This window comes from Capricornis sumatraensis, chromosome 6, assembly GCF_032405125.1.
Source record: "Capricornis sumatraensis isolate serow.1 chromosome 6, serow.2, whole genome shotgun sequence".
Taxonomy (NCBI): domain Eukaryota; kingdom Metazoa; phylum Chordata; class Mammalia; order Artiodactyla; family Bovidae; genus Capricornis; species Capricornis sumatraensis.
In genome coordinates, this window is record NC_091074.1 from 78,450,694 (window position 1) to 78,475,968 (window position 25,275).

Here is a 25,275-nt window from a genome sequence, read left to right on the forward strand (position 1 = left end):
GGGGCTGACAGAATGCAAATTTCTAGCGCAATGGGGAAAGGGGAAAATGTTTTCACTGTAAAACCTGTTTGCTTCCGAGCATAGCTCTGACTTGGTTATTTCATGATAGCACCACATAGCAAAGCCTGATTAGCCAAAAAGGCCTTAATAAAACAGAAAAAACAACAAAAAAAAGCCTATGTCTATAGCATTGTTTACTGTCAGTTGCTTGGTATTTTCAAGTTTCAGTATGTATCTTAAACGCAAAGAAGCCTAGGGGTGGTTGAAAAATAATACCTATATGAATTTCCAAACTGGATTTATCTAGTTGTTATGCTCACTGAGGGTCTAATGCCCTTTATTTTTCTTTAAATAAAGCTGTTTCAGATATCCTCAACTATACCCTCCTTGATCTTTTTTTTTAATATCATTATAATGATAGCAGAGGGTGACAGAACAGAGAAGAAGAATATTTATAGCAAGGGAAAGAGTAATGAAAAGAGCTATACCATCTTTTCTGCTCATTTGTGTTTTGGTTGTTCCCTGCTCTAGGTATTATCCTGCTTAGTACAGATTGCCTCAGTTAGAAGATCCCTATTCAACAATGCAGAGAGGGCCAAGTTTCTCTCTCACCTTGTTGATGGTGTTAAACGAATACTGGAAAACCCACAGGTATGATTTTTGAGAATTTACTTTTATTTTATGTGTATGTGTGTATAAGCATGTATGATTAGTATATACCTGTCTGTTATAATGCAAATGCTCAATCTAGAGGTCACACATAGCAAAAACCCTAGAAAACAGTTCAGTTATCTGTCAGAAGATTTAAGTGAATGTCTGTACATAGATTTTTAACATTTACCCAGAAAAGGAGCTTGTCCCTAGATTCAGGAATGTTGAAATTATTGAAAGGGTCGCTTTGAAGGAAAATAAGGAGAGAGCTAGTCATTTTGTGTGTTTTTTGTTTTTGTTTCCATGATTTTGAATGAAATTATTTACCTAAGTGAATAGAGCTACTTTTAGTTAGGAAGGGAGATTTCTCATTCAAATATTATTCATTCCATAACTCAGTTGTCCGTCTTGTCTTTTTCAGTCTGAAAGATTCAGCTAACACCTCCTTTTTTTAAGTATCACTTCCCCACACTAGGAAATATCATAAATAAGACCCATTCACTTAAATATACTCGGTTCTGGGACTCCCGTGGCAGTCCAGTGGTTAAGACTGCATGCCTTCACTGCAGAGGGCATAATAAGTTCGATCAGAGTCGGGGAACTAAGATCTCTCATGCCCTGTGGCGTGGCCAAAAAAAAAAAGAAAAGAAAAAAAACATTAATCAATTCTTTCCTTTGTAAAAAATCATTTTTTCTATTAGCAAATTGTATGAAGTCACCTACCACAGGCCAAAGCAGAACAAAACCTGCCCCCCTTCTCTGATGTAGGAGAACATGTGTAAGGAAACAAATATACTGGTGTAGTGTGCGAACAAAAGTGTCTGATATAAGTAGATAACAAGATACATAAACATACGAATACAGTGAGTTTGTTGTCATGATAGCGGTGTAATAAAATACATGAAATATTTGTGTAACTTTGCCATTCTATTTGTGCTTAATGATAAATTAGACAGCTGTGAAAATGAAAATTTCATTGCTTTTCATTCTATCAGTGGGAAGCAAACAGGCCTGTTAAATCTAAGATTGTGCCCCTTTCTGCCATTAATCAACATTACAGCCCTGGCAAGTAGTATGGTCCTTCTGGGCTTCTGTTTCAGACTCTGCCAATCGAGGCCAATAACCCCATCTTCCAACATGATTATTGTGAACAGATGAGATAATAGATGCAATAGTCCCCTTTAAAAGTGACTTTTAAAAAAATTGTTATTTAATCATACAAATGTGTCATTCAGAATGATGGGCAGCATCTCAGAAGTTAAAGCACATCTCCCACCACCTCCCCATCCCCCATGCCATCCCAGATGTCCTTTGGGAAGCAGTTTAATGAGTCATGTTTTACATTTTCTTTTCCTCCCTGTACTGTCACCAGAGTTTGTCAGACCCAAACAATTACCATGAGTTTTGCAGACTGCTGGCCCGCTTGAAGAGTAACTATCAACTGGGAGAATTAGTGAAGGTGGAAAACTACCCCGAAGTCATCCGATTGATAGCTAACTTCACGGTGACCAGCCTGCAGGTTTGTCATAGATTGCTTGCCTCTTTCTTCCTAAACATTGGAACCTCTTCTCTTGCTTGTTGGTTTTATTTAACCTTGTGGCATTACAAAGAGTGTGGTTAGGAGAACATGAGGAAATTGTAAGAATAACACTTAGATTCAAGGCTGGGAGAATTCTTTCATAGTCCCCTTAAAAAAAACAGGCAGAATGAAGGGAGACTCAGCACCCTCTCTTTCTTAGCCATATGTAGGCAGTGGTTCTTTAAAGTGATGGCTTGCATCAGAATCATCCAGAGAGCTTGATGAGAAATCCAGGTGCTTGGGTCCTATTCCCATCATTTCTGATTCACTCGATCTAGGGGGGAACCTTGGCACCTCTATTTCTAACAAGCTTCCTACGAGACTATCTTGCATACTAATGTCTGAGAGCCACTTCCTCAACCAGCTCAGGACAGCTCTTCTCACTGGACGATTAGTCTCTGAAATACCAGTAAACACATTAGACTGGTTGCCATACATAGAACAAAGCCCATTAAAGTTTATCCTTTTTTTTTTTTTTTAAAGAATATTCTTTATGTCAAGTGGCTTGAGACTAATGTACTATGTACACAAATGAGAGCTAACATCTGATTCTACTGGATCCCTTTAATAGACTTTGCTGTGTCCATCCAGCCACAATTCTTTCTCCTCTTCCTTCCTTTTAGAGCATGTGTCTCTTTTGATGCTTCTGGGACCTCTAAGAGGTCACATCAGAACATCTTAAGAGATACTAAATTTCAGATTGGACCTCTAGGAGATACGGTGGTAACAGAGGCCCACTCTCTTGGTTTTCTTTAGCATTGGGAATTTGCCCCGAATAGCGTGCACTATCTCCTGAGCCTTTGGCAGCGGCTGGCAGCCTCCGTGCCATATGTGAAAGCCACCGAGCCCCACATGCTGGAGACGTATACTCCTGAGGTCACCAAAGCCTACATCACATCCCGTCTGGAATCTGTGCACATCATACTCAGGTAAGGAAATGGGCAGCCTCCCTTTTTCCCTACACATGGCCTGGTGTCAGACTTGCAAGGGACCCGACACCCAGTTGGTAGACGCATCCTTGATATGAATCTTACTGGAGCTAACACCAGAATGGGTATTTTTTCCTGTCAGTACAACAGCTGATGAGAGCATAATGTCTGAAAGAAGAGTCTTTTTCTCTTTAACATCCTATTCATGACTGTCCCTTCTTCACCCACCATAGCAGCATCTTGGAATACAAAGCATATCTACTGATTTTCGTTAAACATGAGAGAAGCATTTCTAAGCTGTAGATGACAACAGTTATAACATGTAACATGTTGGTGCTTAATGTGAACTTCTCAAGAAATAAGTAGATAAATAAACCATGCTATCCAGAGCTTACTAGAAGATGTAAGAGTCCCAGGCAGCTGGCCACGGATTACATTACCCTGACACATGGGTTCTGTCTTCTTGACTGCCAGCTGGACCAGGACTCTATAGTAAAGAAATGTCAGAGTCTTTCAGAAATGACCTACATAAAATACAGTTATTCTTGGTGTAGAGCCCTTTCTTATATGTTTTTTCATTGGCTGTTTCTCAGGAGAATTTACCCGAACTCTGAAGGTCTGGTTGTTTTTTCATTTTTAAGTTGCATTCATAATTTGCTCAAATCAAGTAAATGTGTCATAATAATTATAGTCTCAGTTGTGTATGACTTGAGTCATTTCAGAATCTGGGTATTGGTGAAGCCTGCTGAAAAGCATTGTTCTGTTAGTGGCATAGTTTTTATTCCTAAGGACTCAGCAGGTTTCAGGCAGGCCATGTTGGGAAGTGGGGACATGTATGGGCTCTGGGCCCAGTTACTCAGCTAATAGCTGTGTGCTCTTGGGCCAGATTATAATGGGGATTAAATTACTGTGTCCTGGCCTAGTGTATGGACCATGGTTAACACACAGCCCTGAGCTGCCCATTGTAGTAGCAGTGATGCTGCTGGATTGTCGTATAACCATGTTATAGACAGCTTATGATATGATAAGGTTTTTAAGTCTAGGAAACCAGTGGATATGACAAGATACGGTATAGATCCACAGTGCCTTGTGTGCAGTTCTGAAACTTAAGATATGAATGTTTAATTTTCTCGTAAGTTTGACACAAAACTCATTTGATGGCAAAACTTTACCTGTGCTGATATGAGACCACTTAATCTCAGGTGGCACCAGTGGTAAAGAATCTGCAGTTCAATCCCTGGGTCGGGAAGATTCCCTGGAAGAGAGTATAGCAACCCATTCTAGTATTCTTGCTAGGAGAATCCCATGGACAGAGGACCCTGGCAGCCTACAGTCCATGGGGTTGCACAAGAGTCAGACACAATTGAAGCGACTTAGCACACGCACATAGTAGTGTTTTTAAAAAATTTAATTAGTGTGACTATTCATAATATTTATATATTTTGAGGCAGGAATATTGTATATGACATGCCACGGCCCATGGAGGGTTCATGTTACATGTAGAAGCATACAGTATCTCCCGAAAATCTGAAGATTTCTGAATTCCAAAAGCCATCTGATCACAGAACAAGTGGCCTCACAGCAGGGATAGGCTACTTGTAGTCTTAGAGTTTACTATAGTCAGGAACAAACGAGAGGCTGAGAGCTGGGAGCTTTCAGGGTTGAGAAGCATAGGACTGGGAAAATCACTGCAGACAGATGTTACGGGGCTAGGGATTGAAACATACTTCAGGAGACTGATGCTTGGGTGAGACCCCTGCCTTCAGCCCGTTCTTACCTTCCTTGGTAAAAAGTTGTGTTGGGATATGGGCCTCTACGGCAGCACATGGTGGCAGAATGGAGGAGGAGCGCTGCTGTGACAGGGAAGTCAGCAATATGCTTTAAGAGGGCTCCTTCCTTCTTCTGTTGGGAGTAGAGATGGACTGGAAGATCCCCTGGAGGATACGGGTCTGGTCCAGCAGCAGTTGGACCAGCTGTCTACCATCGGGCGCTGTGAATACGAGAAGACGTGTGCGCTGCTCGTGCAGTTGTTTGACCAGTCTGCCCAGTCCTACCAGGAGTTGCTCCAGAGTGCCAGCGCCAGCCCCATGGACATCGCAGTGCAGGAAGGTAAGTGGACACCCAACTGCCGTCCACACCCTTTCACTCATTGTCACCTCTCTTTTACCTCTCCCCTTCAGAAAACTTTCCGTCCTCAGTTAGCTTCATATAAACAAGAATATTTGATAATAGTGCCATGGGGAACTAGGGAAGAGCGACTGAAGTCCTGTCTGTAGTGGATGTGTTTAAGGAACTACTGCATTCTAAAACTAATGACCCTGTCTGGTAGGGGAGCCTTGGTTATCTAATGAGTTTTGCCCTTGGTATCACCCTTACTAAAGCAGAGGAGTAGCTGTTCTCTGAAGGACCAGTCTGACTTCAGGGCCTTTTCGCTTTCTTAAGATTAAGAGAGTTCACAGTAAGAAGTGAACCGCACAGTGAGGAATTTCTTCTTGCAGTGACGACTGGAGGTGACACTAATGGGCCTTCTTCCTGTTGCAGGAAGGCTGACGTGGCTGGTTTACATCATTGGTGCCGTGATTGGTGGCCGGGTCTCTTTTGCCAGCACCGATGAGCAGGATGCTATGGACGGCGAGCTTGTCTGTCGGTAAGTGCTCGCACGGAGGCATCCCGTTTCACTGCTCTGACCCTCCCACCCCCTTTTGGGTCCCGAGACCATGGGAATTTGACATGCTTCTGTTAGTGCTGTTCTTCCCATTTACAAAGTATAATTTATGAAGCTGATTGCCGGTGAAAATGAAAAACTGTTACAGGTCCAGATTCCACAGTTTTTATAAATACAGCACCAGCCATGCCTACAATCTTTACTAAAAAACCATCTGCAGTAATTCAGCTAGAAAATAAATTGTGGTTATAGAATTAAGAGTATAAGTAGGATACAGAGTGGAGAGTAGCTTTTAGTTCTGTTTAAGTGCAGTATCTCAGAGTTAATGAAAATGTGGATGCTTTTGCCTTGCCTAATAGTCTAATACGAAGTCTAATAGGAAACTTTGGGTCTTCAAATTTCCCTAAAGATGAGTTACAGAATTTCTATAGCCTTTCAGATGTCTTGACATACCCTTTTCCATCTACAGGATTTCAAGTTATTTTGTGTCTGTGTGATTCTCATCTTACTAAAAACCTGTAAATGAGCATTTAGTGATTTCTGAAAGTCTACTTACCGTTGAAATAAAAAGACAGGATTTTTAAAAATCTTTTTAAACCTCGGCAGCAGAGATTCTCAGACCTTTTTCTTCAGGACTCTTAACCATCTTAAAAAGTATAGAGGTCCTCAAAGAACTTGTGTATGTGAGCTATATCTATCAATATTTAACTATATTTTTCAAAAGAAATGAATGAGAAGAGTAGCTTTGTTTTAATGTCTGGCACAGTAAAAGTCAGCTGGGTTCTCCTCTCTTCTTCTGCATTCAGACTGTAGTGATATCACATGGCTTATAGCCTCTGGAAAAACCCCACTGCACCCTCCTATGAGAGTGCGAGTGAAAGGGCAAATAATGTTTTAGTATTTTTATGAAGGGCTTTCCAGGTGACTGATAGTAGAGAATCCACCCCCCAAGCAGGAGACTTGGGTTCGATCCTTGGGTGGAGAGGATCCCCTGGAGGAGGAAATGGCAAGCCACTCCAGTATTCTTGCTTGGGAAATCCCACGGACAAGGGATCCTGGCAGGCTATAGTCCATGGGGTTGATAAAGAGTCAGACACGAGTGAGCAACTAAATAACAATTTTTATGAATATGGTTTGTGACCTTGCAAGGAACTGCTACCCTGAAGGGTTCTAAAGTTGCAGATGCTCTCCTTAGACTTTTTAACATAACGGCTTAGAGTTTATTGGTCCCTAGACATTTCAGTCCATAATTTTTATTCTCATGCTGAAAATCCCCATTTGTCTCTTTCCACCCCCACCTTATTTATCAGATGCTCATCTGCCCTGATTGAACAAAGATTTAATAAAGATGAAATCCAATACCTTTCTGATTCTGTAGCCTTGTGTAATACTGTGTGTGTCTCATAATATAAATTGAGTTTAGACAATTTCTCGTATACTGGTTCTCAACTTGAGTGTTCCAGAACAGTGACTGAGTCCAGTGCACTCATGATATCACAAAATGTTCAATAGTTTGTTACCTATTTTCACATCATCAAAATGTCAGATGACTCACTTATAATAACATCATTCTTACTCATCCAGCAACCACTAACTTGCATTCCAATATGCTTTCTTTTCGGGGAATGGGTGCAGGTGAAAGGGATGAAGTCACAGGTAGCATATCGGCTCTTGGTCCCTGGAAGTGTTCCCTGCCTGTGGGCATCGTCCTTCATGTGTCTCCTTTCCTTTTATGGCTCTGTGAGAAAAAAGATTGAGAGCCACTGGCTTAGTCCTGTCACCATCATTTTATAGCTGTGGAACTGGGGCTAAGAAAATAAAATTGCTGTACTTGAGTTCTCATGGAAGTTTCAGGGATGACCATTACCCTAGTACTAGTATTTTTCCCCACTATTTTTTAGCAGTTACGAGTTCTGCCTCCATCTATAGAATCTCAGGGGACTGGAAGTTTTAAATATCTAGTTATTCATATTTCTTGGCTGTGGTTCCTGAGCTGCCGAAGGCAAGAATTTTGTTCCCTAGTGGAGCTTAGAGCCTGCAGAGAAAGCCTTTCCAATAGGATGATAGGTGAGGGGAGGGGGCCTATGCCTGTTTTCAGGGAGGTTGGTTTTTGTGGTGACCAGGATATCCTGCTGTTGAGAGAATCATTGCTTTTCCTCCTCCAGGGTGCTCCAGCTGATGAACCTAACAGACTCTCGCTTGGCTCAGGCGGGTAACGAGAAATTAGAATTGGCCATGCTGAGCTTTTTTGAACAGTTTCGTAAGATCTACATTGGGGACCAGGTGCAGAAATCCTCTAAGGTAACACACTCTGAGTTGGATCCATTCAGTGCTCACTTCTGCTTGTGGAGTTTCTGAGTAAAAGAAATGGCTGTTAACAGTTTCTATACAGTCTCCAGTATCAGAATAATCCAAATAGTTCCTCTTGGTCTGTAGAATTTCGGGAGACTCCTCAAAGACTCCTGAAAGAGTAGAAGTCAGCTAGATTCTCCTCTCGGCTTCGCATTCAGTCTTCATGTACTTCATGTGCTTAATAAATGAGCAGTCACAACATCCATTGGTCTCCCCTAAATTGGCATTCTTAGTCCCTATGTATATGAATTGGATGTTCAAAACAGCAGAAGGTTTTGACAGTCTTTTTATCATTTTAAGGTTGAAGATAACATGTACCCAGTATTTAGTAGTACTCAGAAACTAGCTCATTCTGTTAGTAAAGACTTCCCCAGGATTGTTGTTCATATCCTTCTTATGGTTTTAACCTCCTGCATGAGGACAGAAACAGTACTGGGATATGGTTTTTCTTATCTGTATTTTCTGGTTACTTTCTTTTCCCCAAACACACCACCAGCTGTACCGCCGACTCTCAGAGGTTCTGGGCCTGAATGACGAGACCATGGTCCTCAGTGTCTTCATAGGAAAAATGTAAGTGTTCTGGCTCGCCCTCAGCAAGAGCCCCTTGCAGTCCTGCTGCAGCTGTAAAATGTGATCTTGGCATTGTGCTGCCAGTGCCTTGGTATTCCAGCATTGATCGTTTGCGTCAGAAACTTGTGCATTTGAGTGTGTGACAAGCTGTGCTTAGAGATACGGCCCGGCCCCAGAGCATTCCAGGCTTGAACAGGCAAGGATTTCATTATGTCCATGTGGCATCTCATCGGCAGCCTCTGAAATCACGGGGAACCTGTTGGGGCAAACCTGTTGTGACATTAGCAAAACAGACCTTCCTCCCCAGCCTCTCGCCAGGTCACCCTCCTGCCCAGAGGCCCCGAGCCCGCTTTCATTTTCTGATGCTGATTGCTACTAGGTGTGCCCCCAGGAGGGGAGCCCCACTCTAATTAAAACGGGCTTACTCCTCTCAGGAACCTTTACACCTTTTCAGAGTCTTGAATCGCAAAAATCAAGTGCTGTTATTTGAATTATCTTCAAAGTTGGAGCTCCTGATTGGCCCTTTTTGGTTCTTTTCTTTTTTTTTTAGTTATGCCGCTTTGTTTACATTTCCCCCTTTTTTAAGGAGCTCAATTTATCAATGCACACAGTAGTAGCCAAATAAATATATCACCCAGGGCTGTGTGCAGTGCGCCATTTTGGCTCCTTCCAACCATCCTGGACCTAAACACTCATATCCGTGAGCTGGTTAATCACTTCAGATGAAAAAAGCAAAGGGGGTCTAAAGGACTCTGCCAGCCAAGAATCCAGAAGCAAGGGCTACTAGAATTCTGCAGCTGACAGTGGATGGTGCAGTTGCAGAATTGCATACGTCTGCATGTTATCACTGCCGCAGAAATCTCTTGCCCTTGCTGCAGAAATCAGCCCTGGAGTGCCCCAGAATTCCAAGGGCCTGGGTATGGGCCAGTGTAGCTTTGGAACCAAGTAGTGAAGATTATCTGAAGGATAATTTTTCTAGTCAACCAAATGTAAGTACGGAGATTTTATACCCATTTTCTGTGGTTGTGATGTCTGTGAATTGTTGATGCAGGTGTGTGGTGACTCGTGATGGATGATTTTCTTCTTCTCCCAACTCTCCAGAACACCAGGCATATCAAAAGTGTCTCCTGCTTTTTCTTTTCTTTTTGTCCTCCAGCATCACCAACCTGAAGTACTGGGGCCGTTGTGAACCAATCACCTCCAAGACACTACAGCTTCTCAATGACCTCTCCATTGGATATCCTTTTCTAAGCTGGCTTCTGGGTGAAACAGGGACCGTGGTGTTACACAGTCTGAGAAACCAGGGCCTCTTCCATTTCTACCTTAATTTAGCTTTCTGTATACCTAAGTATGGGCTTCCCAGATGGTACTAGTGGTAAAGAACCCCCTGGAGGAGGACATGGCAGCCCACTCCAGTATTCTTGCCTGGAGAATCCCATGAACAGAGAAGTCTGGCAGACTACAGTCCATAGCGTTGCAAAGAGTAACTGAAGCAGTTTAGCACACACACATACTTAAATATTTTCCATTCTCCTCAGAACCAAAGGCGATACCCACATACAATTCAGGACTAATTCCAGACCTTAAAAGTGAGCCAGCTGACAAACTAATCGTCTTGTTGTTAAGTCACTTAATTGTGTCATACTCTTTTGTGACCTCATGGACTGTAGCCCACCAAGCTCCTCTGAAATAGTCTCCCAAAGATTTATTCCTGGCTATCTCCCAGATCTACAAATCCCCAACAGGTCTTTCTGATAGGTACACACTCTTTGAAGCCAAGGTTTTAGAATAGGTAGCAGTAAAGTCCGTCTGGATTTTTCTATCAGCTTATAGGTAGAAGCAGCCTGATCATAAACTTTGCAATAAAAGTAGTGGCTACACACCCTCTTGACTTGGATTCAGTCTGCTGTAAAGGTTGAATTGCTCCAAAACAGCTTATCACACCAGGGGTCTACAAGAGAAGTAAACCCTATAAAAATTATTTGGATGACTTTTTTCATACAGAGCTAGTCTCATTCTAAATGCATAGGAGAGAGATTTATTCACACCTACAGTGGGTGCCGTACACAGGCTTTAGGGCTTAATTCTCTTTCAGAAGCCCTGTTGAGAAAAGTTTCTCTAGGATATCATGATTCTTAAGGGAAACTGCTGGGTTAGCTATTTTCTTACACACAGACTTCGAGATGGGTATTCTTTCACCTATCATTTAAAATGCTATTTAGAAGAGAATACCTTTTTCCCCCCATTTGGCAGTGTCCTATTCAAATGGTTAAGACAAATAGGCTATCCAGGCATGGCATTCATAGTAAAGGAAGAAACTGCTCTCACCTAGAAGGTGCCCGTTCTGCAGCAGAGGTCTCCCTTTGCGTCACACTTTCCTTGACCCTCTTCCTTTGCCCTCACATACAGTAGTGTGAGGAAGCTAGTGAAGCTGAGTGCGGTACAGTTCATGCTGAACAATCACACGGTGAGTGGTTGAGCCCCTTTCCTGGTCCTGCTCTCCAGCCACCACCCCGCCCACATCCTCTCAGCAGTGGGCATGTTCACAGTGAGCTCCGTGGTGCTCAGTCCTTCAACACTGCCTTCACACTGCCAGGGGACGCTTAGTGTCATCAGAGCTACTCTTTCGGATCCAGATAATCTGAGTTATGGTGAAGTCACTGGCTATTGGAGAAGGCAGTGGCACCCCACTCCAGTACTCTTGCCTGGAAAATCCCATGGGTGAAGGAGCCTGGTAGGCTGCAGTCCATGGGGTCGCTAAGAGTTGGACACGACTGACTTTCACTTTTCACTTTCATGCATATGAGAAGGAAATGGCAACCCACTCCAGTGTTCATGCCTGGAGAATCCTAGGGACGGGGGAGCCTGGTGGGCTGCTGTCTATGGGGTCGCACAGAATCAGACACGACTGAAGCAACTTAGCAGCAGCAGCAGCAGCACCAACTATTACTCTTACTAAAATAACTTAGTTGTAGATAACAATAACAGTTTAAAAAAATTTTTTTAATACTCCTCATTTACCATTAAGGAATGATGATATGGCCATTAGCTTGAAAGGGCTCAGTAATTCTAAAATTACTGGCTTGCATTCTGCCTCTAACCCTGTGTTTTTATTTTTGTAACTTGTTTTCTTTTTTTCAATAGAGCGAGCACTTTTCATTTTTGGGTATTAACAATCAGTCCAACCTGACAGACATGCGGTGTCGAACTACCTTCTACACAGCACTTGGGCGTCTCCTCATGGTGGATTTAGGTACTGCAATAAATCCTAGTGGCTAGTGAAGTAATTTGGCATTGTTCTCAATTTTTACGCGAGGATAGAAAACTAAATGTTGGGAGAAGTCTTTCCTGTTGTTTCAAAAATATCTGAAATTACAGTTTGATTTCACCAAGAACAGATTGTGGTATCATGATCCCTGTAACTGGAAGAGAATTACAGTATGTGTCTGAAGTTTTCATCTGATAGGTTTTAAAATTCTATTCATGATTCTCATCTGTAAGATAAAGGAATTGAGAATTGAGATTCCTAAATCCATCTCATTGGCCAGATAATCCCTCCTGCCACATTGAGGTGCAGCCCACCTGAGATGGCCAGCATTCCTCAGCACCCACTTCCCTGGCATGGACGAACCAGGAGAGCTTATGTATCTTTCTAGCTCTGGTTGTGATATTAGCAGTTTGGGCTCAGCTTACAACCTGAAGCTTAATAGTATCATAATTTTTAGCTATTTAGGTTTAATCCTACTAAACTTATGAGGTAAAACCTTCTATGTTTATGAAGGATTACTTAAAAAGGGAGGGGGAGTAATAAAAAAGAAACTCCTCCACGTGCACCTAATTCAGGTTCAGGTCTCATCTAGTTCTCATACACCAGACTCGGTCATTTCTCATCAGAATCTTTGATATTGAACCTCAGTATTAAAAAATTGGGGCATTCCTGCGTTAGATGATTTCTGCTGTGATGATTTTTCTAGTTTAAAAAATTATCTCTGTACATAATTTTATTCTGAAATTACTACTAGTACCTACTGGGGTAAATCAAGGACTGCTCTGAATTATCCCTGGGTCTGTACTTCCTGTATAGCAACTTACTTTTCACGCATACCACAGCCTTACACGTTTTGTATTGAGGTCACAGCCCGGGTTATTTTCCTTACAGGAGAGGATGAAGACCAGTACGAGCAGTTCATGCTGCCGCTCACAGCAGCGTTTGAGGCTGTGGCCCAGATGTTCAGCACTAACAGTTTCAACGAACAAGAGGCAAAGGTAAGTCCTTCACCCACTGATTGATCAGCTTCTGGTTAAGGGCTAGTCCCTGAGAGAGACTGGATTGGATAGCACTGCAGAAAATAGTGTTTTATCTATAGGTTTTTCTACTGATACAGCTCTTTATTCAGTCTCTTGGATTCCTGGGATTTTTAAATAGAAGAACCAACATAAACTGTATAAACTTTATTTTTATGTTAAAGTGTTTATGTTCTTAAACAGTTCTTAGGATTTTTTATCTTTAAGTTTTCACATGTATTAGCATAATGTTAATATATTTTCTCATTGCCTTTTTAATCTCTGAAGTATATTTGGTCATGTCTCCTTTTCATTTTTAATACTGCTTATTAGTGCTTTCTTTCATTTTTCTAGATGTCTTGCCAGAGATTTGTTAGTTTATTAGTCTGCTTATGGCACACAAAAGAATTCTTTATTTTTTCTTTTTCTTTGTTTTATTTCTGTTTTATCTGTGTTTGCTATTTCATTCATTTCTGCTCTTAATCTTTATCTTCATACCTTTTACTTGAATCTATTCTGTGGTTGCCACTTCACTTTTCAATCTCTTCTTTCGTAATAGTCATTTAAAACTATAAATGTCTCTATAGGTGTATTATTTCATAAATGTTTCGTTTTGTTTTTTTAATTAGTGTAAAAAAAAAACATATAATACATTTCAGCCATTTTTAAGTGGTTTAATAGCAGTAAGTTTTCACATTGTTTTGAAACAGGTCTCCGGAATCCACAAGCTATGATATATAGCATCTTGTGTTATCATTCAGCTTTTTGCATTTTATTTCCATTAAGATTTCATATTTGACCCATGAGTCATTTAGAAGGGTTTGTAAATTTCCATATAAATGGAATTTTAAAGTTACCTTCAGTTATTGATTTCTAGCTGTCAGAATAGCCATCTTTTTTTTTTTGCTTTCCTTCTCTTCTTGTTTCTTGCACACTTGTACTCTTTACCTGTAGATCTCTGTACCAAAACCAGAGACAGTGGACTATTAATATTTGTAGGACTTTTCTGTAGTGTTCATGACTCTAATAATGAGTTTTAGAGCCACCAAATAGCCCAGTGTTATTGCCCTCTAAAATGCCATACTTTACCTGACATTATAAAATTCTCCTTTTTCATCTCTAGAAAGCCTCTGGGTGTTCTGTTTTCAAATTAACAAGGAAGTCAGAGAGCAATGCCAGTTACCAAACTCTATCCTCTTTACTCTGGTGTACTGCAGTCTAAGATGGGTACTACTATCAAGGATAACAGGGATGGCAGCCCCTTCCCTATCATATTAGTTCTGTACAAAACAAGTAAAATTAATGAAAGAACCACCTTGGCCATGAACTACAACCATCACTATATCTTTGTCATGTCTCATGTAACAAGCCCATGTCTTAGACTTAAAGTGGAGTTTATGGTATCAGTTTAGGAACAGAGCTGTAAGCAGACCATTAACAAAAACAAACGAGTCAGGATACCCAGTGTACCTACTGGTGGCTGTTAGCTTTTGGAAAGTGGTTTCATTGCTCTTCAGGGCCCACTAGTCAATATTCTGTTGAGAAAGAGAGCTTTGGATTTGGAATCTTGGTGTCCTAACCCTGGTTCTCTTGCTGCCTTCCGGCAGGACTCTAAACAAATTATTGACCTCATTCGGTCACAGGCTCTTAGTATTAGTACTTTATAGGTCCAAGATCCGATGCATTAGTCTTCTTTCTAGATAGCACAACCAAAAGGCAGATGGTCTTGCGGACTTCTATCTTGCTCCTGGCGGGGTCTGTATTTGCATTCCTGTGGCACTGACACCTTTGTAACTAGATGTGGTACCAGACCTTTAGGGATATGACTCTTCTGCGTCTTCTTGTATGTGCTTTTTTGCCTTTTTCTTCCCCACCTCTTCTTGAATAAGCTTTTTTGCTTTTCTATTTTTTATATACAATTTGTCACATTAATGTCTAAAAATCTTATCATCCTCTGTTTTTGCTATGATGGGCCAGGAAACTATCCCTTTCTCTGGATATGAAAAGCATCCAAAACTAGTTTTCCAGAAGAGATTGCACTTCTCTCTCCAGTATGGGAGAGATTGAGTCAGAATACTGTGAAGGAGTATTTGTTGAATGATGGGAGAAGGAAGATGAAATTCCCATCGGGTGGTGATAGGTTTTGTGTTTCTTCTGTCTTACATGCTTTTGCTTTCTGCCACAGCGAACTCTAGTTGGCCTTGTAAGAGACCTGAGAGGAATAGCTTTTGCCTTCAATGCCAAGACCAGCTTCATGATGCTGTTCGAATGGATGTATCCTAACTCAAGCTGGGAGTGCACCTCCACAAGCTTTACCTGGAGGGTGAATGGGTGATGGAGTCATTGGAGAAGGTGGGAGGAAGGAATTGTGAGGCTGAGAAGGTGAAGAGTTACCCAAAAGGCAGCCATATCTTTCGAGTTCTCATTCCTCATTGGAATCCAATGACATGAAGCTGCCTGGTCATTGAGATTGAGAAGTGAGTGAGGTGGGGCTCCTCGGTTTCTATTTGGGGTTCCAATTATAAATCCCTTTGGAATTATTGCATGTGAATTTTGCTACACTTAGAAAAGAGACTTTTCAATCTACTAATAAGACAGCTGTACTAGGAGTTAGAAAGGCTAAGCTTACTAACTTCATAACCTGTAACAAAGCACTTAACATCTAAGTGCCTCCATTTTCTCAAACAGTCATGTCCAGTTATGCTTCCCTGTCACCTCACAGAGGTGGTAAGAGGACAGATAACAGGATGAAATGCATTGTGCTTCTCAGAAGAAAGGCATTATGTAAGTTAAAGTGTGTCTTTGGATGCCTTTTGCAAGGTAAAGGACACACAGTTGCTCTAGAACCTTCTGTTCAGAAAGATGCTAAGATTAGCAAGCAGGAGACAGGAAATCAGAGAACTGTAATTTGGCAGTTTGTGCCTGACCAGTGTTGAGAAATTCTGTACCTTTCTGTATTCAGAATTCTTCCTTAGCTTTTCATTTACAGCTACCCCTCCTACATGCCCATCCTGCAGCGGGCCATTGAGCTGTGGTACCATGACCCAGCCTGTACTACACCTGTGCTCAAGCTGATGGCCGAACTGGTCCACAACAGGTAAGCAGGGAGATTCTCAAAAGGCCCTGCTGCCCTTCATCTGAGCGGGCCCTACGATTATTTGTTTTACCTAGTGTTTTCAGCAGATTATAGAGGGTACTAAGATTCACTGCTGTCAAACTTTGAAAACCTCTGATAGACTGTGTTCTGTTTTTGTTTGTTTGAAAGAAGGATGTCCCCACCCACACAAACCCATAGCGGCTTGCAGGAAGTAAGTCACTTTTAAAAAACGCCTCAAGATACCCACTCTTAAGTGAATCTGGCAACCAAGAGTCTCAATTATAAATTTCTTTTTCATTTATTTATTTTTAATTGAAGGATAATTACAACAGGGATCAGACATAAGTATACATAGGTCCCATTATGTGTTCATTGTTAGGCAGATGACAGCTGAATCAGTGAAGGTTTATCTTAAATTAAGAAAGATTTCCAAAATACTACATTTTAGATTTGCCCAGCAGTTTAGGGGCGTAAAGAAAAGACCACTTCAGCACCTTGACTTCACTAGAACTTCAGCTCTGCGTCTGCCTTGCATCTGTCCTGGCACACCTGAGTGAGAGAGTCATGTTTACAGCTACCTTAGTGAAGAAGTGGGTGATAGTCACGGAAGTTGCAGCCACCTGTGAGGCTTATAGTTAAGACTTACTTATAAAATAAACATTTAAGAACATCTGCTCTTTGCCACTTAGGCACTTTGATATTGATTGTGCCAGACAAAACCTTGTCCACTTAGATGTTACATTCTGGCAGGACGATAGACAGTAAAACAAGTGCTGGCGACGGAATGAAACACCATCACTGCAGAGTGGTTTAAATCTTTATATTTTAACACTTGCTTCTTACAGCTACTTTATTTTATATCCCTTGCACAACAACCTACAGGGCAAGCTGCCAAGCACTATGATTCAGAGACTATACAGTGCGCAGGCGCAGGGCGAGATAACCTTTACCTTGACTTATTTACTGCAGCTAAGACTTTGTTTTGGGGAACTTCCTTATCAACTTAGAATCCGTTTTGTCCCAGGGTCTGTTCCTATTGAGGAATCAGAGAAACATACTTGTGTGCAAGAAATGTTCTTTTCCCACGGGAACAAACAGGATTCTTAGCTGAACATCTCGTTTGCAAGAATGTTCAGCCCTGGTTGAGAGTCTCGTTTGCAAGCACTTCTCAACGTTCCTTAAACCTAGTTCCCTACACTGAGCAGAACATCTCGTTTGCAAGAATGTTCAGCCCTGGTTGAGAGTCTCGTTTGCAAGCACTTCTCAACCTTCTTTATACCTTGTTCCCTACAAACAAGTGTGGAAGATCATTTGAAAAAAGTAAGATAATAAAACAAGGGAGTCGAAGAAGAGAAGGATTCTCAGAGACAGTAATATAGATGGACCAGAAGCATTCTGGTATTCCCTGCAAGGAGAGGGAAAAAGCAGTCAAAACAGAGAAAAGAACTGCAGTGGCCCGGAGACGGAATGAGCTTGCTGGCTGAAGCCTAGGGAAGGCAGGGAGGCCATGGTGGGCGCCCAGCCAGAGACATCATGCTGCAGCTCAGTACAGCAGTAGTGAGGCGTGGTGTGCACTCAGTAAGTGGGAAGCTATGGAGCATGGTAAGCAGGGATCAGAATGATCTCCTGGACATTATTTAAAGGTGTCCTCGCTTCACGTGGATAATGAGACCCTAGGGGCAAGAGTGGAAGCAGAAGGACCTCACAGCTGGCGGGTGGGTTCAGGGCATATTGGAGAGCTAGATCTTGATGGATTCTCTGTGGCGGGGGGGAGAAGAATCAAGAGGACTCGTGTTGGTCTGAGGCCTTACCAGCCATGAGGTCAGCAACCTCATTAAGCAGTAGAGGAGCAAGCCAAGGAGGAGAACTCTGGCCTAGGGGACAGTCAGGAATGCAAAGCTCAGGTTGTTGACGTTGTTTGCCCTCCCGGCTTGACTCCCCAGGTAGCACACTCAGTGCCTTCACAGCTTTTGTTCTTCAGAAGTAGGGACGATGCTTGTGCCCCTCCCGCAGTTGCCACTGAAGCTAGAGAGGTAATATATAATAGATTACAGTCTGCAGGGCTGTGAGTGAGTACAACCAAGCAATGACTGTTCTAGAACCCATACTTTAAATCAAATTGAGAATTTTTTAAAATAATTTTATTTCCAGCTTCATTTCCCTTGTTTCTTTTAAATGTTTTTGGTTTGAGCAGCAGAACTTGAATGTATCATGTTTTTCTTCAAGATACAACAAGCTACATCACTGGTTATCTTGGATTAACTTGGTTATTTCACATTACAATAGGTAGTCTGTGTCTTCACGCAAAAAGTATCACCTAAGGTATTCAGGCAAGAGTGAGTCTTCCAGAAACATATCTCTGACTTTTATCTCCTCTGTGTTATCTGCTCAGATCCCAGCGACTCCAGTTTGATGTCTCATCCCCCAATGGCATCTTACTCTTCAGAGAAACCAGCAAGATGATAACAATGTATGGTAAGCAATTAAGAGGAGCAGTACCCTGGAAGTGAATTCTAGCCCAGTCTCCACTCCGCAGTATGGATCTCAGGCCAGCCCTGGCAGTATCCAGGAGAGCACTGCCGAGGCATGCTGTGTTGTTCATACACTCATGTTACAGTGCCACCCGGTGCCAAGGACTTTTGGACTAATAGGGTTGAGTTGGTGTGTGAACTGTCAGCTACCACGTGATTGAATAAATGTATCTCGTCTACTCAGGCAATCGCATCCTGACACTAGGAGAGGTCCCGAAGGATCAGGTCTACGCACTGAAGCTCAAGGGCATCTCCATCTGTTTCTCCATGCTGAAGGCTGCTCTCAGCGGGAGCTACGTCAATTTTGGAGTCTTCCGTCTCTATGGGGATGATGCCCTGGACAATGCTCTACAGACCTTCATCAAGCTGCTCCTCTCTATCCCCCACAGCGACCTCCTGGTAAGCCCTGAGCTTCATCGTTGACTGAATCTGAGTCCCTCATCACGTCTGTCTTTTTTTTTTTTTGGCTGAGGCCATGATTGAATGTTTCTCTGAAGAACTAGAAGCTAGCTCCACTGGGCCTTTCTGTCTTCCCATCTGAAGGGCACTAAGCTGTTTATTTCTGATTGTGCTCATGTGTGCTGAGGTACACATTGCCTCCACTGACTCTAACCCTGCTTCTCCCACAGGATTACCCCAAGCTCAGCCAGTCTTACTATTCACTACTGGAAGTCCTCACCCAGGACCACATGAACTTTATCGCAAGCCTGGAACCTCATGTCATCATGTATATTCTCTCTTCCATTTCTGAAGGACTTACTGCACTTGGTAAGCACCTGGGTTGGTAGATGGGCTGGTCGATTGGCTTTTACCACCTCACTAAGCAGAAGGGAGAATCTTGCCCCAATAGGATTATTGCTTTGGGGAGTTGACCCTCACACCAGAGTATATAACTCTTGGGAACATTCTCCTCCAGCACATACTTACTGATGCCCTCCTACAGACTAGGCACTAAGGATCTAGTATAGTAATTAGTCCCTGTCCCTTGGGAGCTTTTCATCTGGTAGATGAAATAGACATGTAAACAGATGACTGCCTGTTCCCGCCCTTACCTGTGTAAGCACAGCAGTGGGGGTGAGTACAGAGTGCCATGGGAGCACCCCGGAAGAATACCTGAACTCCTGGCCTTGAGGGCATCCTGCAGGGCGCTGAATGGGCATCATCAGGTGAACTGGGGAGGAAGCCTCCTGGCATCAGGAACAGCAGGTACTAGCCCCCAAAGGCAAAGAAGACCCAGGAACTCCAGACGGCAAGAGAGGAGTGAGGCAGAGCTGGGGGGAGAGAGGAGGCAGGGCAGATCTGGAGGTTATGGAGGCTGCCCTTCAGCTGGATCAGGCTGTTTGGATCCTAGCCTTAGGGCAGTGGAAGCAGTGGGGCGTTTAACCCAGCGTGCTCCGCAAGTCTTCCTCCTATTCCACCTGGCTCTGGTCAGCCATTTTGTTACCACACTGCCTGCCCGCCAGCTGTCTTGGTGTGTATGTGTGCAGAGAATAAAATACATTTTTATACTAAGCTGAGCAAAACATAAATAGGAAGAATAAATAGGAAGAATAAGTCAACTGGAAAATGATCAAAATTTATTGCAAATGCAGAGGATGACTTTTGAATTGTCTGCCATGGTGAGTCAGCCACTCCTCTGTGCCACTTCCTTGACATGCACTTACCTCCAGCAGGGTGCATAACTGTGTCTAGATAAAGTCCTTAGCACAGTATCTGGCACAGTAAAAGCACTTGCTCCACTGTAAGCTATTTGTTACTTTTTATGAAGCAGAAGACATAAATCCACATCATATGAAGTCAGTAATTTCAATATTATTTCTATTAGCTATTATGACGAGCTCATTTTCAGATTTGGCATTAAACCCTGCTGTAAGATGAGGGTAAGAGGTAAACAGACAGCATCCCCACTGGTAGTCTTGGCTACACCGGCCACGTCCCCAGTCCAGCTAGGTGCCTCTGGGGGGTCTAAGCTTGGCATCTCACATTCAGCTGCATCGCCAGTGGCAGCTCAGTACCCCTGCTCCGTTCCATCCCTGCCCTGCTTTCTTCCAGACACCATGGTATGCACAGGTTGCTGCTCCTGCCTGGACCACATCGTGACGTACCTCTTCAAGCAGCTTTCACGGAGCACCAAGAAGAGGACGACGCCCCTGACCCAGGAGAGCGACCGCTTCCTGCATATCATGCAGCAGCATCCAGAGATGATCCAGCAGGTGAGGAGTGTGAGGGGCAGGAGGCGGCCTGGGAGAGAGAACCTCTCTGAGAGGGGGAGGCCCAGCAAGATAAGGAACTTCACCAAAATCTCACCTGGTTAATGCTGCCAAGGAGAATTTTATGCCTTAAAATGACAGCAGATTTTTTAGTTTGCTGAGGGATCACTGAATGTGGATATAGACAATCTGAAAAAGTCAGGTTTTGAATTTTTCTTCTGAGTGTTACACCAGCCCCCATGCCTTGGGCCTGTCCCATGAGCACGATTCTCCTTCCATGACAGTGGCTTTGCTCATGCATTGCTATAAATGGAGCGTGAGTGAGAGTATCCAGCTGTAAAACTTGTACTTCCACTTGCAGAATAGAAGAAGAGTGTAGGACAGAATTCCCAGCAGTCCAGTGGTTAGGACTCCAAGCATTCACTGCTGAGGATGTGGGTTTGATCCCTAGTTGGGAAACTAAGATCCCTGCAAGCCACACTGTGCAGCCAAAAAACTTACATGTTGTTCTACCTTTCAAATAAAGCTCTCGGTTTAACAAAAAGAAAAAAGAGCACATGACAAAAGGAGATAACTGACCACACATGGAGATCAAACTGTATGCCTACCATTATTTAGTTTGTATGCAACATATTTTCAAAAATAAGATTTGCAGAAATACACCAGATAAAAATAGATAAGGAAAAAGAATCAATGGAATAATTTAAAATTTTAGACAATATTTTAACCAATCTCATCTTTATCTATGTTTTTCTCTAAGAAATAGTGAACATCCCCAAAATGTTATAAATCTCTCTCCTGAGACAAGATCCTGAGAGCTTTAGTGCAGGGTGATTTTGCCTATTACAGTCATTTACTTGACCAATCCCATTACCCACAAAAATGAGGGTTAACTGGAAAGGTCCATTTTTAAATGAATTATCAAACCAATTCCCTGGAAAGGGAATATCTTGTAACTCACCTTATAATAGATTTAAATGAAGTTGCATGAACTATGTGGTTTACTCTCAACAGAAAAGGCTTTCAGCCTAATACACTCCTCTGTCTGGGATCTGTAGCTCTGTTCTGGGTAGCCACACACCAGGTCACTGCCTCCACTTCTCCTTTTCCAGATGCTGTCAACGGTGCTGAATATCATCATCTTCGAAGACTGTAGGAACCAGTGGTCTATGTCCCGACCCCTACTCGGCTTGATACTACTTAATGAAAAGGTAGGAGAACCCACTCCCTGGTGTCCAGGGCACTGTGGGAAAGACAGAAGCACCCCCACAGTGGAGAAAGAGGCCCATTTTCTGAGCATGTCCTATTCATGCGCTAAACAGAACATAATCACTTAAACATTAGAAGTCAGCACCTGTAGCAGTTCAGACAGAAGGGGAAGGATGAGGAAGTGTGACAAGGAAAGAAGCCTCTGGAGATCAGAGCACCTGAGGCCTACGTTCGAGTTCCAGTTCTGCCATAAACAGACATAAGTAAGTCTAGAGATTCTTATAGAAGAAGAATCTGCATCAGGTGACCCTCATAGCATTTATCACTTTAAAATTCTAAATTTTTAAGTAAGATAATGATATCCTACAGGTGCTTGCTTGAACTTTAAAAAAAAAACAACACTCCTGTTCTTCAGGTGATGAGGGGCTAGTCAACCTTTCTGCCTCTTCTCTCCTTACCTTCTCTCTTGTCTCTGCCCTGCAGTATTTTTCTGACCTAAGGAACAGTATCGTGAATAGCCAGCCACCAGAGAAGCAGCAGGCTATGCATCTGTGCTTTGAAAACTTGATGGAAGGCATAGAGCGAAACCTTCTAACGAAAAACAGAGACAGGTGAGTGTCGAATGCTCTGCCAAGAAATCCTGGGCAACTGTTAGTTTTCAGATCATTGAAACGTAGGAGACTCCTTCAAAGTCTTCTAGAGGCTGTCTAAAAAGAAGTGCTGCCCAATAGAAAAGCAAGCCACAAAATAATTTAAAATTTTCTAGTTACTGTAAAAAGAAACAATGTTCATTTTAGTATCTTCTATTTATTTAACCCATGTGTCTAAAATAATATGTTAATGTGTAATCAGTATTTTTAAACTGAGAATTTTAACATTCTTTTTATTGTGCTAAGTCTTCAAGATCTTACGTATTTTACAGTTAACAGGACATCTCAATTCAGATGCTCAATTCTCATCAGAAATACTTGATTTGTATTTAGATTTCCTAAGATTTACAGTTGACAAAGTAGACTCCCATACTTAAGTTGTTCCAGACATACTTAGTTGTCCAATAACTGAACTTATGTCAGGTTTTCCTAAATTGATTTTTTAAATTTTCTTTCATTTTAATTTAAAATACAGCTTTTAACTTCAAGTTAATTAAGGTACAGTTGGGGGACTGAATTTTAAATGTCTTTTCATTGCATTCAGTTCCTCGGTTGCTCTGAGCACTGCAAGTGCTGTACAGCCACCTGTGACTAACGGCTACCATACTGGACAGCACAGGTCTCTTGGCATTAAGACATGAGACAGCCTTATTCTTGTCCAGCCCTCACCTCGTGAGGGTTACTTCCCATCTGACAAAGATGAGATTGAGATTCCTTTTGTGCTGCCATGAGCCTGAAATGATCCTCAGAGCCCTGGATTTAACCAGATCTTGAGCCTGCCTTAAAGTTGTCAGGGAGAAAGGGGTGCAAAACTAGCCCAGCTTCTCCTTAGTCTTAGGACTGAAATTAACTGACCTTAGAACCCATTGCTTCAAACATACTGCCTCTTAGTAGCCACTTGCTTGCTAGAAACATTTTTGGCAAAGACCTCCCCCTTCCACTCTGCTCCCGCAACTTACATGCTCCTCTCTGTAGGTTCACCCAGAACCTGTCGGCATTCCGTCGAGAAGTCAACGACTCGATGAAGAATTCCACGTATGGAGTGAATAGCAATGATATGATGAGCTGACACCTCCTTGGACTCTACCTGTACAGAGCAGTGTCCCTTTGGTCTGACCCAGGGGGCGAACAATTACAATGGAGAGGGCCTGGCTGATCCTGGCCCCCTTCTCCAGGGGTATGGGGAAAATGGCAAAGGTCAACTAGCTTCTTCCCCAGGGAATAGGGGTGTGCGTGCACTCACTCGGGGGGCAGGGCGCTGCTGGTTCCTGGGGGATCGGGTGGGAAGGGTGGTGGGAGGAGATAAGGAGATAGAGGCACAAATGTGTGAGTCTCCAGCCCCCCTCCTCCTGGGGCCACCCACGGGGAAAGAACCCCCAGTGTCCTGCCACAACCTGCCTTGTATAAACATGTACATTTTTTCATAACATTTTGAACAAGGTTTATATTGACTCAAGTTTAAAAACAAAGTGTGACTGAAAAATTTTTACAGAGTCTAGTGCACCAATGCTGATGTGAGGGGTTGTGTATGCGAGTGAGGAAAAAATGTGTATTCTGGTGGCCTGAAGCTTTACTGGACAAGGATGTGTGAACGTGCAGAGATATATTTAGTGACACAGTGTAGAGAGGCAAAAAGAAAAAAAAAGTAAAAATTCCAAATGTATATTTTTTCTTATTGCCCTTCCCTTGGCCCCCCAAATTATCACTTCCTGTTACTATATTACCCTTGTTATTAGGAACTCTAAGCCATGCGGAGCACCACCCCTCCTCCCCTGTCAGCCTAGATGCCACCCTCGGTTCCTTGGCCTCTTGCAGTGACCGACAACTCCAGCTAAAAGTGTTTGGTGTTCTTAGCTTCATCCTCTTTCCCACTTTGCCGATCCCCCATCCTCAGACATATGCCTCTTGCTTTTAAAAGTCAGATGTAACTCTATAATTTAGGGTTCTTGGTCTCTGTTCAAAGTGGAGACCAGAGAAAAGGAGTTGAGCCAGTGGCTCTCCTGTCGAGCAATTTGGGTGAGTCCACCAGAGGCCGTCACGTGTGGCCAATAACTTTTAGTCTTCCCCAGCCCTCGAGGCAGTGTGTGTGGATGTGTGCGTGTGGATATTTATATATGTACCCTGCACTCGTGAATGTATGAACTGGAGGAAGTTACTACAGTGGAGGGGTTCTTAATAACAAGGTCTGCCTAGCATGAAGTATTTAACATTCTCCCACCCCTTTAAAAATATACATTTTTATAAAATGAAAACCATAATAAATGTTTTGAATATTAAAAAAAATTAACCTACAGAGGAAAATTAACGGAGAAAGCTATTTGCCTTGTACTTTTTCCACAACTGTTGCTGCTAGTTGTACGCATCTCTAGTTCAGCTCTCGCCCATGGGACACTCATCAATTAGGTTTTATTTTTATTTTTCTCCTCTACCCCCAGAAACAAGCCTGTTAATTTTTTTTTTCCTTCTCCTCTGGCGACTGTGTGGTGAATCCTTTCTTGCGTGATCAGGTTGCGGATAGACTTGTAAGGGTGTTTGCTGCATACAGTGT

The 25,275-nt window shown here is 42.6% G+C and overlaps 1 protein-coding gene across 1 annotated transcript in view; it reads left to right on the forward strand.

The window, feature by feature from the left end:
- The window catches only part of XPO7 (exportin 7), a 35,090-nt gene extending 9,815 nt beyond the window's left edge, over window positions 1–25,275 (forward strand). Inside the window, exons 8-27 of the mRNA XM_068973623.1 lie at window positions 532–651; window positions 2,024–2,170; window positions 2,987–3,159; window positions 5,075–5,268; window positions 5,701–5,806; window positions 7,990–8,125; window positions 8,673–8,746; window positions 9,903–9,983; window positions 11,150–11,213; window positions 11,891–11,999; window positions 12,906–13,012; window positions 15,216–15,304; window positions 16,020–16,127; window positions 18,520–18,602; window positions 18,843–19,057; window positions 19,288–19,426; window positions 20,711–20,871; window positions 21,981–22,079; window positions 22,561–22,688; window positions 23,703–25,275. Of these exons, the coding sequence (XP_068829724.1) occupies window positions 532–651; window positions 2,024–2,170; window positions 2,987–3,159; window positions 5,075–5,268; window positions 5,701–5,806; window positions 7,990–8,125; window positions 8,673–8,746; window positions 9,903–9,983; window positions 11,150–11,213; window positions 11,891–11,999; window positions 12,906–13,012; window positions 15,216–15,304; window positions 16,020–16,127; window positions 18,520–18,602; window positions 18,843–19,057; window positions 19,288–19,426; window positions 20,711–20,871; window positions 21,981–22,079; window positions 22,561–22,688; window positions 23,703–23,796 (2,427 nt within the window). The 3' untranslated portion in view covers window positions 23,797–25,275. The remainder of the gene's footprint in view (window positions 1–531; window positions 652–2,023; window positions 2,171–2,986; window positions 3,160–5,074; window positions 5,269–5,700; window positions 5,807–7,989; window positions 8,126–8,672; window positions 8,747–9,902; window positions 9,984–11,149; window positions 11,214–11,890; window positions 12,000–12,905; window positions 13,013–15,215; window positions 15,305–16,019; window positions 16,128–18,519; window positions 18,603–18,842; window positions 19,058–19,287; window positions 19,427–20,710; window positions 20,872–21,980; window positions 22,080–22,560; window positions 22,689–23,702) is intronic.